The following is a 15618-nucleotide window of genomic DNA, read 5'->3' as shown; positions in this document are numbered from 1 at the left end:
TTTATTAATAAACGCTCCAAGAAGAGGTCCATTGGAGGACGAAACTGTTGGGCATTTTCTGAGATATACCTTTTTTCATTTTCCTATGTGGAATACAACTGAATATGAATATATATAATATATATATATAGTATATATACATATATATATATATATATATATATAGATATGTATGTATGTGGATGTATGTATTATCTAATATATATGTATGTATGTATGTATATATATATATATATAGATATATGTAAAGGCAATGCCACGGAGGAAAATGAAAAACGAGAACTGCCTGAGATGTTTCTGTCTTAACGGCCCTGTACTAGAGGCGAGACTGATTAGAACAATGAGAAACACAATACAGGTAAGCATATATAAAAGGACATTACAGGATTGACAAAAGGCCTAGGTCGCTTTAAAGAAACAAAAAAGCGCCCGTGTAATAGATTAAAGGTTTAAAAGTAGCCACCCACACGTGGCCACAGGTAAGTTAGTCAGAAAACAATACATTTTATTTCAGGAACAAGCGGCAGATATTCCTCGTTGGACGAGTGGTTTACATGCTCGCCTACCGATTCGGTAGTCGCGAGTTCGATTTTCCGCTCTGCTAACGTGGAATCAGAGGAATTTGTTTCCGGAGATTAGAAATTAATTTTTTGATATAATGTGGTTCGGATCCCCACAATAAACTGTACGTCCTGTTGCTAGGTAACCAATTGGTTCCTAGCCACGTAAAAATATCTAATCCTTCGGGCTACCCCTAGGAGAGCTGTTAATCAGCTCAGTGGTCTGGTTAAACTAATATATACTTAACAGACATATACAAACGGACAGTACAAAACTAGCAAAATCCCGAAGGCTTGATTAAGAATTTAAGAGCAGCCAAACGCACTTGTCAACATGAATTTACAAAAGTATTCAAGCAATGAGTGAGAAACGAACATAAGATGTAAATATAACAAGCGTGAGAAATAAAAATCAATAAATAGAAACATGTGGGACTAATTGATTAGTAGTTCATTCATTTATTTTAAGGTCCTTCATAAACAAATCACTAATGAAAAAATCTTAGTCTAGGATTGTAACATTTGGACACATATATTTGTAAAATGTTTATGAAGGACCTTAAAATAACAACTGGGTCAACTGGTAGACAGCATGTTGAATCGAACCATGGACCAGTATCAGTAATCCTGAGAATTTCTACGGAAAAATATAGAAAAATAATGTCTCGATCCACACCAGACCTTTTATAACTTCTAATCACAGTCACGCGCTGTCTTTTGGCAATGCGACGCGCGGGCTTAATATTAACCGAACAATCAACTTCAGGAAAGTGGAGTCAATGCTGAAGACCAGTAAGAGTGGAAGGGGGGGTGGGGGGGGATGACCAGGAGTGAAAAAGCAATTCGCTAAACAAACTTCATCAAAGAAATAATCTTCAACAAACATTCATTAGCGCATGATCATAATTATGTTCTGGGCTTTCTAAGTTTTCAAAAGAAGGAACGAGAGTGTAGTCTAACAACCCCCATACGAAGAACTGCAGATTCAGAAGGAGAATTCTTACCCTTGATGCTGGATGGAAAGAAGCGATCGATTATCCTAATGAGACGTGTCCAGTTCAGAGCAAAAGAGATACAGAATGGAATACCGGTAGTTCTGAAGTTGCATGGAAAGGGGAAGGATTTTCTAGTGCATCTTAACTGATCAATGACCCAAAATGTTTCTGCAGAGAGAGAGAGAGAGAGAGAGAGAGAGAGAGAGAGAGAGAGAGAGAGAGAGAGAGAGAGAGAGGATATGGTTCAGCTCAGACCAGCAGCATGGCAAGAGCAATGAAACGGTGCATGAATTCAATATAAGATTGCGCTTTACTAAGGTGAATACATTTTCCGGTTAGCAAATAAAAATCTATATTTAAATGCAACAAACATTCAACATGACTATGTTCTATTTATACATCACTCTGTGGTTAATTAATTCTGTTAGTACAGTGACAAAAAAAAAAAACTTTATATCTGAGTGAGGTTTGTCCTTCCTGCCAATTAGATACCAATTACCAAAAGTTAAGAGTTAATCTGCTTTGTAATTAGAGTTAAAGCAATACTTAATTTGGATTCACTTAATTAAAATAATTAAATACAGTTCCGTGTTTGTTGTATAACTGAATTGTCAGACTTTTCCATCTCTCAACAAAGAATATTGGGATGCAAAAGCGTGAATAAATTTTAAATGAATACACTACTTTAGTTATATTTAATTTTTAAGCTTCCCGACATTAAATTTATCACAAAAGACTAAAAAACTATATCATAATTTGAACACATTCATTTACGAATGATGATTTTTCATAATGATACAAGAAAATCTTTCCACACTACGATATCAGACAGATAGGCTCTGACCGAGAACGGAAAGCTCCTCTGCTTTGAACTTCAACATGAAATCTTATGCCTCTCTCAGGCTTACATTCATCTTTCTCAAAATCAATGCTGTAGGGTGTGTAATCTTATCAATAATAGATTTATTATTACTATTTTTGACTAACATGCTATTCTGTGATCTTGTGCTTGTGCTAATTGATACTGAATACGTTGGCTTTATACCAGTGAGTGCCCTTGCAACTAAGTAAAGCTAAGGTGTCGAAAAGAATTGTAGTTTGGAGCCCGAGCAAGATGTATTTTTCACATGAACAAAGTCATTTCTCTGTAAAGGAATATATAACGATACCGTAGACGAACTGCAGACTTTAAAAAAAAACAGGCAGGTTTTAATTTGCAATATTAAAAAGAAAATAGTAAGTCATAAAAAAGTTATTTGTGTTATGAATTACTTTTGCGCAGTCTTTCGGTCGGGTAATATCGTTTTTCGGATATATAAGTTACCTGACTTTGGATGCAATCATTTCATTCTAAGCGAGGGGAAAAAATAGATATTGAATTAAGATCTACGCTTGATATAGATAACACACTTTATCTGAATCCAAATAAGATATATTTTTATCTCAACAATGCCATAGGCTCCATTCTTTCTCTATCAGAAATATCAATACTAGAAAGACCGAGCTATCACATGTAAATCTAATATGAAGCAGAAACGAATTGAGATTAATGAAAAATGTCCCATTGCAGAACACTGAAAATTATCAAATAGGAAATAAAATCCTTATGGCCAGAGAGAGAGAGAGAGAGAGAGAAAGAGACATAGAGAGAGAGAGATGTGAAATCCAGAATTAAAATTCCACCACCCAGCAGTCCCATTCCCACAACCCCGGCGGTACCAACCCCTTCCTGCCGATACGAGGTAATGCAATTCGGCAGCAACAATGGGACGGCCATATTCAATTTGTCAATCGCTCGACTGCCCACGCTCCTCATTCATATTCACCGAGCTCCCTCCGATCAGGCCAAAAGACGAAACTTCATCTTTACCACTTTATGACAATAAGAGCTGTTTCGTATCGTTCCATCCTGATCGAATGGAAAAAAGGAGAAATGCGGAGGGGCGATAAATGTTACTATATTAAAGTTGCCACAGAATAGAGCCCAAACTAAGATGAAAAGAAGAGAGCATAAAAAAGGCAAAAAGTGGAATAACGTGATATAATATATATATATATATATAATATATTTTATAGATATAATATATATATTATATATATATATATATATATATATATATATCGGTGTGTGAGGTGTGTGTGTGTGTGTGTGTGGGTATGTTTACGTTTACATAATACCATTTCACGTGCCAAGGACTGGATCGAGAGACATTGAATGAATGGTCACTGCCACAATTCTAAATGCTGGATCGTGGATGAATCTCTTGTGGAGAGAGAGAGAGAGCGTTCCACATCATTAGCTGCTGTCAGCAGTTGCTTTGTCTATCTCTCTCCACGGAAGCCTCATCTCCAGCCCACATCCTCCTCTCTCGCATACACTCTCAAGCTTCTTTGATATTCAGATATTTTTCCCTCCTCTCCAGCGCTCTCTAGTCTTCCTTTTCTCCGCCCTCCTACCGCTTCCGAAGTAAACGCTCTTTTCACTCTTTTTCAGTAGCCTAACATTGTCAATTCTTTCATTATGACTAAACTATTTCACCGTATCAGCTTTTCACCAAGGTCGGGATGTTTGTCAAACTACATATCTCCACATCTTCCACACTTTCAGTTCTCCTGACCTCACTGCTACAGTTTTTTCGAGACTAGAGAGAGCATTCCGCCATTTATTATTATTCTTCAAGTCTACTTTCGAGAACAAAATGGTGGCGGAGAGTCTTCCATTTTCTTCCAAATAAAACTGTTAGGTCCAAATACAAGTCTCGCAGTTATTTAGCCGAGATCGGAAGACGATGCCCCTTTCATTTTTTTGTCGGAGACAGACATTGCTACATCTAGGAATTGCTCAAATAAATAAGATAAAAAACAAAGCTTCACATTCGAAATACGCAATTCCAAAATTACCATTTTTACTAGAACTCTTAAGCTGATACCTAGCAATCCAAAGACTAATGGGCCTTCATTTACATATAAAGAGATCGTTAATCCTCTGATAACATCTAGAGTCGTTTACCAGTGTAATTACCAGTCATGAGCCGTAAGGATTGTACGTAAGTACGTTCTTTCCACATGTTGTCTGTCGAAAGTGAGTATAAAATTCCCCGGTGTAGGAGTTATCAAACAAGTGTACAATTTTTAAGCCCTTGGTTTTCAAGTATCAGAGATAAGGGCAAAAATGTGGATAAAATATTGAATACGATGATTTTCAGAGAACTTGTTTTTAAACTGCTTTTTGTCATAGATGCATTCGCATTCAGTACGAAGAGTTGCACATTTTTCGTATTCATATTATTGTTCATAAAAAATGGGCACGCAAAGATGAATGTTAAATTTCCACTTTTACATATTTTGTGAGTCCAAGTTGGAACTCAACAACCCATGTGTGCAATTTGGGCTACATCCTCTGACCTATTCAGTACACTTTTTTTTTCACTGCATCCCCACCGGGGGAATTTATCTAATACAGGGGTTCTCAAAGTGGTCAATATCGATCCCCAAGGGTCAATAGGATCATCCAAAGGGTCTATGAATAGTCAGGGGGTCAGAAGGGGGTCGATGAATATTCTAACGTGTAGGAGAATTAAGTTACATATACTCGTCCATCTAAAGTTCCAAACATATTTTCTTACTAGGTGTTGCTTTTTTATCATACTGAATGTCAAGTACTAAACTAATACTACTCTAATTGATCCTGACATTGTTTCTTTTTTATCTAAATATTAAATGTTAGCCTGGGGGGTCGATAGAAAATTTGAGACTTCATAAGGGGGTCGAGAAGTTAAAAAGTTTTGAGAACCCCTAATCTAATACGTCTCTTTATTATGTTTGAGTTTTTTAATACTTTTTATACCTTCCTTAATTTAATAGCTTGTTTTTTTTAATAAGTGGTATCTCTTCTTTCTGAATTTCCCTTCACCTCGTCTTACTTATCCTAAAGAACACCATATTATTTGGAAGCTTGAACTTCAAGTAAATGGCCCTTATTGAATTGTTCCATATGAATAGGTTTCATCTTCTAATAATAATAATAATAATAATAATAATAATAATAATAATAATAATAATATTTCGGAAGGAGACCCTCTCGTAGACATGTTTTGTTAAAAATGACTGCTGCTTCAGCACTATTAATCTTGTAAAGAGTCTTCTCTATCTTTCTGATGACGGCTTTCTCGTTGTTGCTTAGACTGGCGAGCAACGCACCAAAGGGCATGGTAAAATTTGGTTGAGTCATTTGATTTATTATTGCTTAAACAATTCTCTCTCTCTCTCTCTCTCTCTCTCTCTCTCTCTCTCTCTCTCTCTCTCTCTCTCTCTCTCTAACGCGACGTTTCCTCCTGATCGACAGAACATTATCAAGCGATAACTGCTGAGGGACTGAATTCCAGTGGTTGTTGTTTTTGATTTAGCTGACCTTGTGTCAGCACGGGCTCTTGCTGGCGAGTCCATCTCCTTTTATCGTGGTGTTGCGAGCTCTTGAGTACGGTCAGAGCACCTCTCCGGCAGGTCGGGTTTTCATTGGTTCCCGGGAAGGTGACTCATACGGCGGGCGTTGACGAGTCTTGCAGACCTTCTCAGGTGGGGGGTATCACCGGGAGCCTCTTGATTGGCTTCTACCTGAGTGACGTCACCCCTGGTATTATTCTCATGTCCGGTGTTCGTTTCATGCGCGCTGGTACTTTCGTTACGAGGGAGGGGTGTGGTCCTCCTCACACACGTCGGTATCAGGAACGCTTCTTGAGTGGTATTAAGGGGAGGCTTTTCCTCGAGGATGAGCAGCGCTTCTAGGAGACGCAGACATCGTGGGTCAGGTGCTCTCCCGATGATCTTAATATTCCTGACGATGTCGTCTCTCGCGATGTTTCTGCGGTGTACTACAAGGGCGTGCTGCCTAATGTATATATATACGTATGTATATATATATATATATATACATACGTATAATATATATATATAGATATATCATATATATATAGTATATTCTATGAATATAAGATATATATATATACTAAATATGGCCTATATATAATACCTATATATATATATGTATATATATACATATATATATATATATATATAATATATATATATACGTATGTATATATATATATGTATATATAGTACATGTATATATATATATATATATATATATATATATATATATATATATATATATATATATAAATAATTACGACGTATATGAGAAAATATAAAGAATTAATTAAAAAGTTCTCTGCTTTATTTTCGGTGTTTTATGTGTGCATAAATAATTAATCCTCACCTGATGGTGCAAGTGAAAATGATAGAATTCAAACTTGCGGGGAAAACTAGGGTCAGTGAATGAGCGAAAAAAGGAAAATCCCTCATTAACTGAAGAAAGCCATCAAGAGTCTTTTGATCTATTCATTCGCCGTTTCTTGAGCTTCTCCTCCAGACTCTAATGAGTAAATTATTGAAGAGAAAACGCAATGGGCCGAAAAAACACCCTGACCTTCCTCTTTAAGACTCATTTTGATTGCCGATTAAATCACCACTAATTGCCACTTGCTCCATATCTCCTTCGTTACTTCATTATTTCCATCCATATGACTTCATGACTTGAGATCATAGCATAATGAGATCATAGCATAATTCAGTGGTCACCCTACAAATGGGGGTCTGCTACATACATATGCTGGCTCACAGATCAGTATGGTCGCAGCCATATTTCAAGAGTAGGCACAGCCTTTTTGTTTATATATATATATATATATATATATATATATATATATATATATATATATATATATTATATATATATATATATATATATATCTATATACTATATACTATATATATATATATATATATATATATATATATATATATATATATATATGTAAGGGAAATATTTCTACTCTGGACTATAGATGGCGTTAGTGGCTAAGCAGTCAGTTGCTTCTCTTGTTGGTGAACTAGGAGATCCTTGTTAAAAGAACTATATTGGGAGAATTGTGTTTTGGGAATTGTGTGTTCTGGTTGACAACCCCACCTGGCCTACTTTATGCAGTAAGTAAAAGGAGTTTTATTAATATTAAGGTGGTAATCTCCAAATTGTGGGTATGTTAGTTGCAAATATTATGAGAACTTCATTGTAAGTGCCATGTTTCTTGTCTAAATTTAAATGTGAAGTGTCAGTGTGATGTTTCCTTTTTGGCAGCCAGCCCAATGTGTGATGCCCAGCATAGCGGCTTGTGTGCTGCAGTACCACCATTGTAAGCTGTTAATAGCCATTGCAAGCTGTTAATAGCCAGAAGTGCCTGAAGTAGGAAGTATTTCACTGTTAAGGATATACCACTGGACTACTAGTTACTGATATGATATGCTGTTAAGGTTTTTTGTATTAAAATTTTGTGTTAATGTTTAAATGTTGAGTTGTTGAAGAAAGTGATACTGAGTTGTTGATGACAGTGAGGATAGGCATGTTTTGGCGCAGGGTATTGATGTCATTTAAGTGTAAGTTTCTTGTGTAATTAGGATAAGTGGTGAAGGGTATTTATAAGTTTATATTGAAATTTATTCTAATAAAGGTATTTTCAGTGGTTGTGTCTGTTCCCAACCTCATCCATCTTAACTGAAATTTAATTTTGTTAATTGAATATCCCTGACATTAATATATATATATATATATATATATATATATATATATATATATATATATATATATATATATATATATATGGCGTCTTTTCTCCTCGAAAGGGAGACTATTTTGGCATTTATTGGTGGTCACCCATCCAAGAACGGACATGATCCAGTAACTTAACCTCACTGAGAGAGTAAATTACGGTATACCGAACGACAAACTGTTGTTGACATTATATATCTGAACCACACCACAGTAGCTTTCATTCATATCTACTACTGTGGTTGCGCTGGACGTAGTAAGTTGATTCTAAAAGAAGACTGAAGTCATCTTATTGGTGTATGCATGATTCCCGCCTGTTAGAACGCAGATTTCATGATGATGCATGTTCTGATATTATAAAGTCTTCATGGTCCATTTTTCAGAAACCTCAAAGACCAATAGAAAGACTGAAATATACATATAGCTGTGGTTGTACCTTTCTTATAAAAATCCAAAGGCAATAAAAATAGATATAAAATTCTGAGCTTTTCAATGAAAACGAATACATTTTCTTCAGAAATAAAAGTCCGGAGGACACCTGATAACTTTTCCTTTGTTCCTTTGCTTCCATGAATTCATAACACAGTTTCCAGAGGAGAAAAAATCAAATTTAAAAGTTCGTACTTGTATTGTTTTCGCCTAGATATTGCAGTATACGTAAGCATGGCAGAAAAATAAACAATGTTTTGCTGTCTAACAAAAGGAAAAAGCTAAAGTTAGTAAGAGGCTCTTGGTTTTTCAGGAACCCCTTTTATTTTTAGGGAAAGTGAAAAACTGAAGCACTCGAAAATGAAATATTGAACGGAGTGGCCTGGCTTCGCTGCCCGCATGAGCCGCCATTATTTACCTATTTTTTCTTTATTCGAGAAGAGATGAATCCTAAATTTTGAAGGGTGTCGCTGTTATGATATCTAAAAAAAGATTATCCTAAATTTTGAAGGGTCTCGCTGTTATGATATCTAAAAAAAAGATTATCCTAAATTTTGAAAGGTCTCGCTGTTATGATATCTAAAAAAAGATTAAGACGATCTCTTGGAGTACAGCTGCAGGACAGAAAAAGGGACTGTACAGAGATGTGTAGGGTACACACAGAAGAGTGAATAAGGGAGTTAAAGGTAATGTGGCAATGGCGCCAGCCTGTGAAAACTTAGAAGTGACTGGAGCAAGTACTTGAGGGAGAAAAGGACGTCATAGATGAAGAAAATAAGTACAGAGAAAAGGAAAATGATAAGATGAATGTTTTCTGAAGAAAATTCTGCCATGAGTCGATGAATTGAGAATTTAGCCACCGATGAAGTCTCATGAAATGAAAGATGCTCATCATAATGACACAACAGGGAGACGCTCATGAGAATTTTAGAACGATGGTAGCAGTGATCGCGTCAGGGAATACAGGGCACATAATGTGGTGCACTGATAATATTTGAAGTCAATGGTTGACCAATCTGGAACTTACATGCTGGACAAAGAAACTTCTATTTTCTTTTTATCTATTCTTGGCCTTGCGCCTAAAATTTGATCATCTTATGTAGCACATCGAGGGCTTCTTACATTGCATATTACGAAAATATTGAAGCACTTCAGTGACGCGTAAACTATTACCAAAAATGTTGAGCTGTTACGGACCACCCTAAGCTAAGGCTAAGATGCAGAAAAAGTCCGAGAAAAATTAATATTATTTTGTCAAAGAAGAAAGATTTCGAGAAAGATGGGATGTGGATCACAGTTTGCCCAAAAAAATTTTTTTATATAAGTTCAAATATTGCAAGGAAAAAAACTATATATGAAATAACGTACATGTAATATTTAGGATGGGAATGAATGGCAAAGAGGGTATTTGGTGGGAGTTATTAGAGAGGTACAATGAAAGTAGATTCGTTCTAGAGGAGAGCGACTATACTCGATTCACTTAAGGTAGATTCTTGTGCCTACGAGACGTTTGTTTGGCGGCCTCTGATTAGCTGGTACCGGGAGGTAGGCCGCTAACTCGGTCTCATTGTTTTCGTCTGCGGCTCAGATGCATGCATCTGATATTATTATTTTCCTTATCAGATGTCGAGACATACTGTATGATATTGGATTGAAAACATTCGGTAGTGATAATGGGAATTCTGTGTATTTAATTACAGAAAATGTAATGATATAACATGGTAAATATTGTCGAAACTGCAACCTCTTATATCGCTAATTGGCAACTCAAATCTCTCGTTGAGACTACCAACGCAACGACGTCTTGCAGATCTCATTCTCTCGGTAATACCGTCAAACTTGAATCATTTACGGATGCAATATAATAAGACATATTCTTCATTTTCTCTTCACATACTACACGCATCCAAAATCTGAAAGCACCAGCGTATTCAGGGTGATTTTATTGTATGAAAATACCATTTTTATTTCATCTTATTTCATCTTGATCGCGTTAATGATGCAAAATCCAATGATAAGTAAAAACAGGTATAAAGAATCAAATACTTCTCTCTTCACTTTTACACGTTGTAATTCCTTTGTGTTTAATCTTATTGATTTCAGGAAAAGTGACTAAAAATTCCCTATCTTGAGCAAAGCGTGAGATTAATGAAGAATATAAACATGTTGCTAGTTTTCTAAACCACAGACGAAAATAATGAGTCACTGAGCGAGCGGCCTACCTCCCGGTACCAGCCAATCAGAGGCCGCCAAACAAACGTCTCGTAGGCACAAGAATCTACCTTAAATGAATCGACTATAGTTAGGTATAACAGTGAGGTGACATAATGGTTGTTTAGAGTGGCGATAGAAGTCTTGGAAAAGGCAGGAGTTATGGATGTCTATTTCGGGGGATAAGAAAGGGTGTTATGAATGGAGCCAAAAGCATCATATATTTGAAAATTATGTAATATTAACTGGTAATAGTAAAAAGAAGTAAAACCTGGACGGTTGTCAAAGCTAAGCGATGAACTGACAAACGAAAGCATCGAATGTATCCTTGATACATTCAGCCAATACCTTTCGACATCGTACTTTGCTTAAAGGCAATGTTCTTGACTAAAAAAATGCATATCTTTTTACGAACTAAGTGCTGTTTATTTACCATTTCCAAACTTATCTTTATGCACACACATACACAAGCACACAAACATATATATATAATATATATATATATATATATATATATATATATATATATATATATATAATGATCTAATTTGAAAATGATGGTGTAGGTATGTTAGTTGATGGTGTAGCCTATGCAACGTCTTCCCTCGACCCAGCCTCTCTCTCTCTCCTCTCTCTCTCTCTCTCTCTCTCTCTCTCTCTCTCTCTCTCTCTGATATTACATATGGACATTCTATTCTTTGGGAACCTGCATAAGTGTTTACTGACTTATTATATACAAATACACACACGTAATTTGGGGAACAATGTTCTCTAATAAAAAAGATGGTAGGAATTCTGTGAATTCAGTCTATCGCTTATGACTGGTCAAATGTCTTAATAAATGTGGTCAACTCTTTTGACGTAGAACACTCTCTATCTTTGACATTTCTCCATTGTTACTCGTGTCTTTCAAAGTTCCTCTCTTGTACTATGTACAAGAGAGGAACTTTTCTGTTATGCTGATAATATTTACATATTATCAACATAACAGAAAACTGTTAAGTTGATATGTAAATAACTCGTGAAGTGCGGACACCGACCTGCTTGAAGAGTTACTGGTGGAGATATGACAGTGCCGTGCGTGTTGGAGGCTCGACATCTCACCGTAGCGGCATGGACATCGGCCCTGTATCTGATGAAGGAAAGAAACCAACCATTAATCTTAGCATCATCTAAAACATAAGTATCTTTAACGTAAAATGTAAGTTAAAAACAATTTTGTTTTTCATCTGAGGGACACTCCATAAATCATTACCGTCTTCATTTTCATCAGGCAGATCCAGTGGCATATGTCTTAACTTTTTCTGGGGGCACTTGTCTATCCCCCTGAAAGAACTGTTACCTGAATTAACAATCTGTTTTACAAACAGTTATGAAAAGTATCGCTCTTGCCCGTACTGTTTAAAGCTCGCTTCATTTCCAGCTAAGTATCTCAAAGTAAAATAAGAGTAAAAACTTTCCGCCCGAAAAGTAGTTCGGAGCAAACTGATCAGTAAGAATTCAATTTCATTCAATCCTGTGATATTTCATGCTATTTTCAGCGTTGCAGAGGATAATATGCTGCTATCTTTGTAGATTTAATCAAGATTCCCCTGAAGGAAAACCAGATCAAAACAAAGATCTTTCGACGTTGCAACATGTTGTAATTCCCTAATGAACACTAAAAATTGTTTAGTTACATTATCTAAAGATAGAAAGTATGGAAATAGTAAGAGAGAGAACTGCGAGCAAAAAATAAACAACTACTACAAAATCTACATCGGGAACCCAAGTTTTAAAGCCCATCTCTCACAGGAAAATGATTTTTGTAGTCTATTCCTTTACGTGCCAATATTACCTTTTCTTTTAGCATAAACTCAGCGTAAAACCGACATCCTTGATAAACGGTTTTTAACGAAGCGCTCGCAAACGGAATATCTAGGTTTCCCCTGAAACGTCTTGCACCCATTCATTCGATATAATCTTTGGAGTTAGTACGGGCACAGATTTATCCATTCCTTTTATCAGTGAATACTGATATTGAATGATAGCACAGTATGCGTTTGTGTAATGTCTCACACTGCTCAAACTATACCCTTTTCTGGCTCAGGAACGACTGAAAGATGCTCAAACGTCGCCATAATGCACGAACAGATGGAAGGAATCATTTGCTTCATCAATAAATCTCCTTGAATATCAGACTATAATATTGTAACCAGCACAGCAGACCACTAATTAACAGACTGCTAAGCACTTCCAGGTGCACTATGGGGTTTGATAAGAGTAAAACATTCAATTTGTTTGAAGGGAATTTCTTTTTACTTAAGCCTCCATGTATTGTTAAACGATACAACACGAGTTACGCTATCATTGATAAAACAAAGATATTACTCATGAGCGCATATCATTAAATTTTACAGACAAAAATGAGATTTCTCAGAATAAAGAAATATCTTTGGGAGGTAACCTTGTCATCCAATTACCAAAGTGATGATTATTTTACAAGTTAATTCACAGCTATAAATTCAGAAAAATAAAACTGAGTAATAGACCATTTGGCCAGGAACCGATTGAATGATTTCCTAAACCAAAGGCGACAACATGTCCTCGGAACCATACCGGTTATTTTATCTAAATATGAAAAAGGCGAAATTTAATTAGAATTTTTCGACGAAACTGTGTTATGATGCAAACCCAGTAACTGTCTGAGTAGAACTGATGTAGTTCAAGGAAAAGAGTGCTCAGTATTTGTTATGGAATGGCAGTGGACAGGGTTTATTTACAAAGCAAAAGTGGGCGGGGCAAACTGGTAAACTACAGAAATGTCATTGTGTTCACTATGAATATAAACAGTAACAATAATGATATTTGAAATGAAAGAGCCCACTAAAATTAATTCTGTTTTCATTCATTTATTCTGCAGTAGCAGACTATATACTACACCTTTAAAGTTTATGGGTGGAATATATACTATCTTTCCCCATCAGTGCATCGTTGTTAAATTTATCCAGATGAAATCGCAAGAGGATTTAATATCTCTCACATCATCCGTTGCAACATCTTTCTCCTGTTTTCCATCAATCATCAGAAGTGCTTCTATGTTTTATTTAAATGCTTCAACATTTGCCTTTCTGAACGTTTTTATTCCCCAAGATTTAGTGCGCCCCACTGACTATCCCCATATTTACACTTATATCGCTGTGCAATTAGTCCATAATTAATCTTTCACCAAGAACACTAATTTTTAATACTTCAATTTTCCTACCTCCAATTGCTTTGGCATTTTATGCTAAACTCTCGTCTCAAAGTAATGATATAAAATCGAGATAAATTCAGAATCTTAGTGACTGACGGCAGATATCTCAGCTCTCACGAGGGAAGTAAAACGAGAGAGAGAGAGAGAGAGAGAGAGAGAGAGAGAGAGAGGTGAGGAGAAAGAAAGTGAGAAAGGAAATGAAAAAGAAAGAAGTGTCAAGGTGCATCCAATAAGCTTTTGAATACTCAACATCCATTGCTTAGACCGAAAATGTGAAATCAACAAACCTGTCGGGTTGAAATGGCTTGAGCACAAGAGACCCATTAGCCAGAATGTCGATGTATGGGGAGTAATTAGGGAGGGGGCGTCCTTCTCGCGTAACCCACGTGATCATGGGGGGCGGAGAGCCCTCTGCCACGCAGCCCACTACCACTCCAGTCTCTGAAGAAAACACTACATGAGAAGGAGGCGTCACAGTGAGTCCTGGGCCTCCTCCATCAGCGCCGGACCCACCTGGAAAGGAACAGGGAAGATCATCATACCTCCAAGCGTGATACCAAGAAGCGTAAAGCATAAAACAAAGTCTTTAGCTCTTTAAAAGAACACTCATAAACATAGTACGCCAATAGGTACTTTATAAACAAACCTAATATTGGCACGACACCTGCGTTGTTTTGATTGTCAGATTAATTACAATTTACATCATACATACATACATACATACATACATAATAGATATACATATATATATATATATATATATAATATATATATATATATAACATATATATATATATATATATAATAATATATACACATATATATATATATATAAATATCGAACTACAAATGTCCTTTAATATCTAATTCTCTCTACCTCGGAATTAATATATTTTCATATATGTTTAACCAAGGGGGAATTTTATTAAGCGATAATAGGATGGACGATCGCCAGGCTCGAACCAGCGAACTCTCAATCCCAGCAAGAGATATAAGTTCATGCCGCCTCCCAACTGAAATACCTGTCGCGCGCAGGTATTTTTGTTTTTGGAGACTGCACAAGCCCATCTCGTCCTCGGTAGCGTAGTAGTGCTTTTGCCCGCACGTAGTCATTATATCAGTCATATCACATTACCTTGATTCATATACAAATATCGAACTACAAATGTCCTTTAATATCTAATTCTCTCTACCTCGGTAGAGAGAATTAGATATTAAAGGATATTTGTAGTTCGATATTTGTATATGAATCACGGTAATGTGATATGACTGATATGTATATATATATATATATATATATATATATATATATATATATATATATATATATATATATATATATATATACTTTTACTACAGTTATTCGGCAATTCCAAAATGGCATGTGAAGGGCCAAAAATGTTAACGGGAATTGTGAATAGTGAAAAAATAATAACTTCCAGAAAATAAGTTACTAAAATTCCCATTATAGATCAAGTAAGGTTATTCCACACACAGTAATTGAAGCGCGTAATATTTGGATTT

The 15618-nt window shown here is 35.9% G+C and overlaps 1 protein-coding gene across 1 annotated transcript in view; it reads right to left on the bottom strand.

Annotated features, from left to right (window-relative positions):
- Positions 1–15618, bottom strand: part of LOC135201872 (cell adhesion molecule Dscam2-like) — a 220196-nt gene that overhangs the window by 144330 nt on the left and 60248 nt on the right. The window contains 2 exon segments of the mRNA XM_064231173.1: positions 11900–11991; positions 14382–14607. Coding sequence (XP_064087243.1) covers positions 11900–11991; positions 14382–14607 — 318 coding nt within the window.

Source organism: Macrobrachium nipponense, chromosome 28 (assembly GCF_015104395.2).
Source record: "Macrobrachium nipponense isolate FS-2020 chromosome 28, ASM1510439v2, whole genome shotgun sequence".
NCBI lineage: Eukaryota > Metazoa > Arthropoda > Malacostraca > Decapoda > Palaemonidae > Macrobrachium > Macrobrachium nipponense.
The sequence above is the reverse complement of the archived record's forward strand: the minus strand, read 5'-3'. Positions and strand labels throughout refer to the sequence as shown.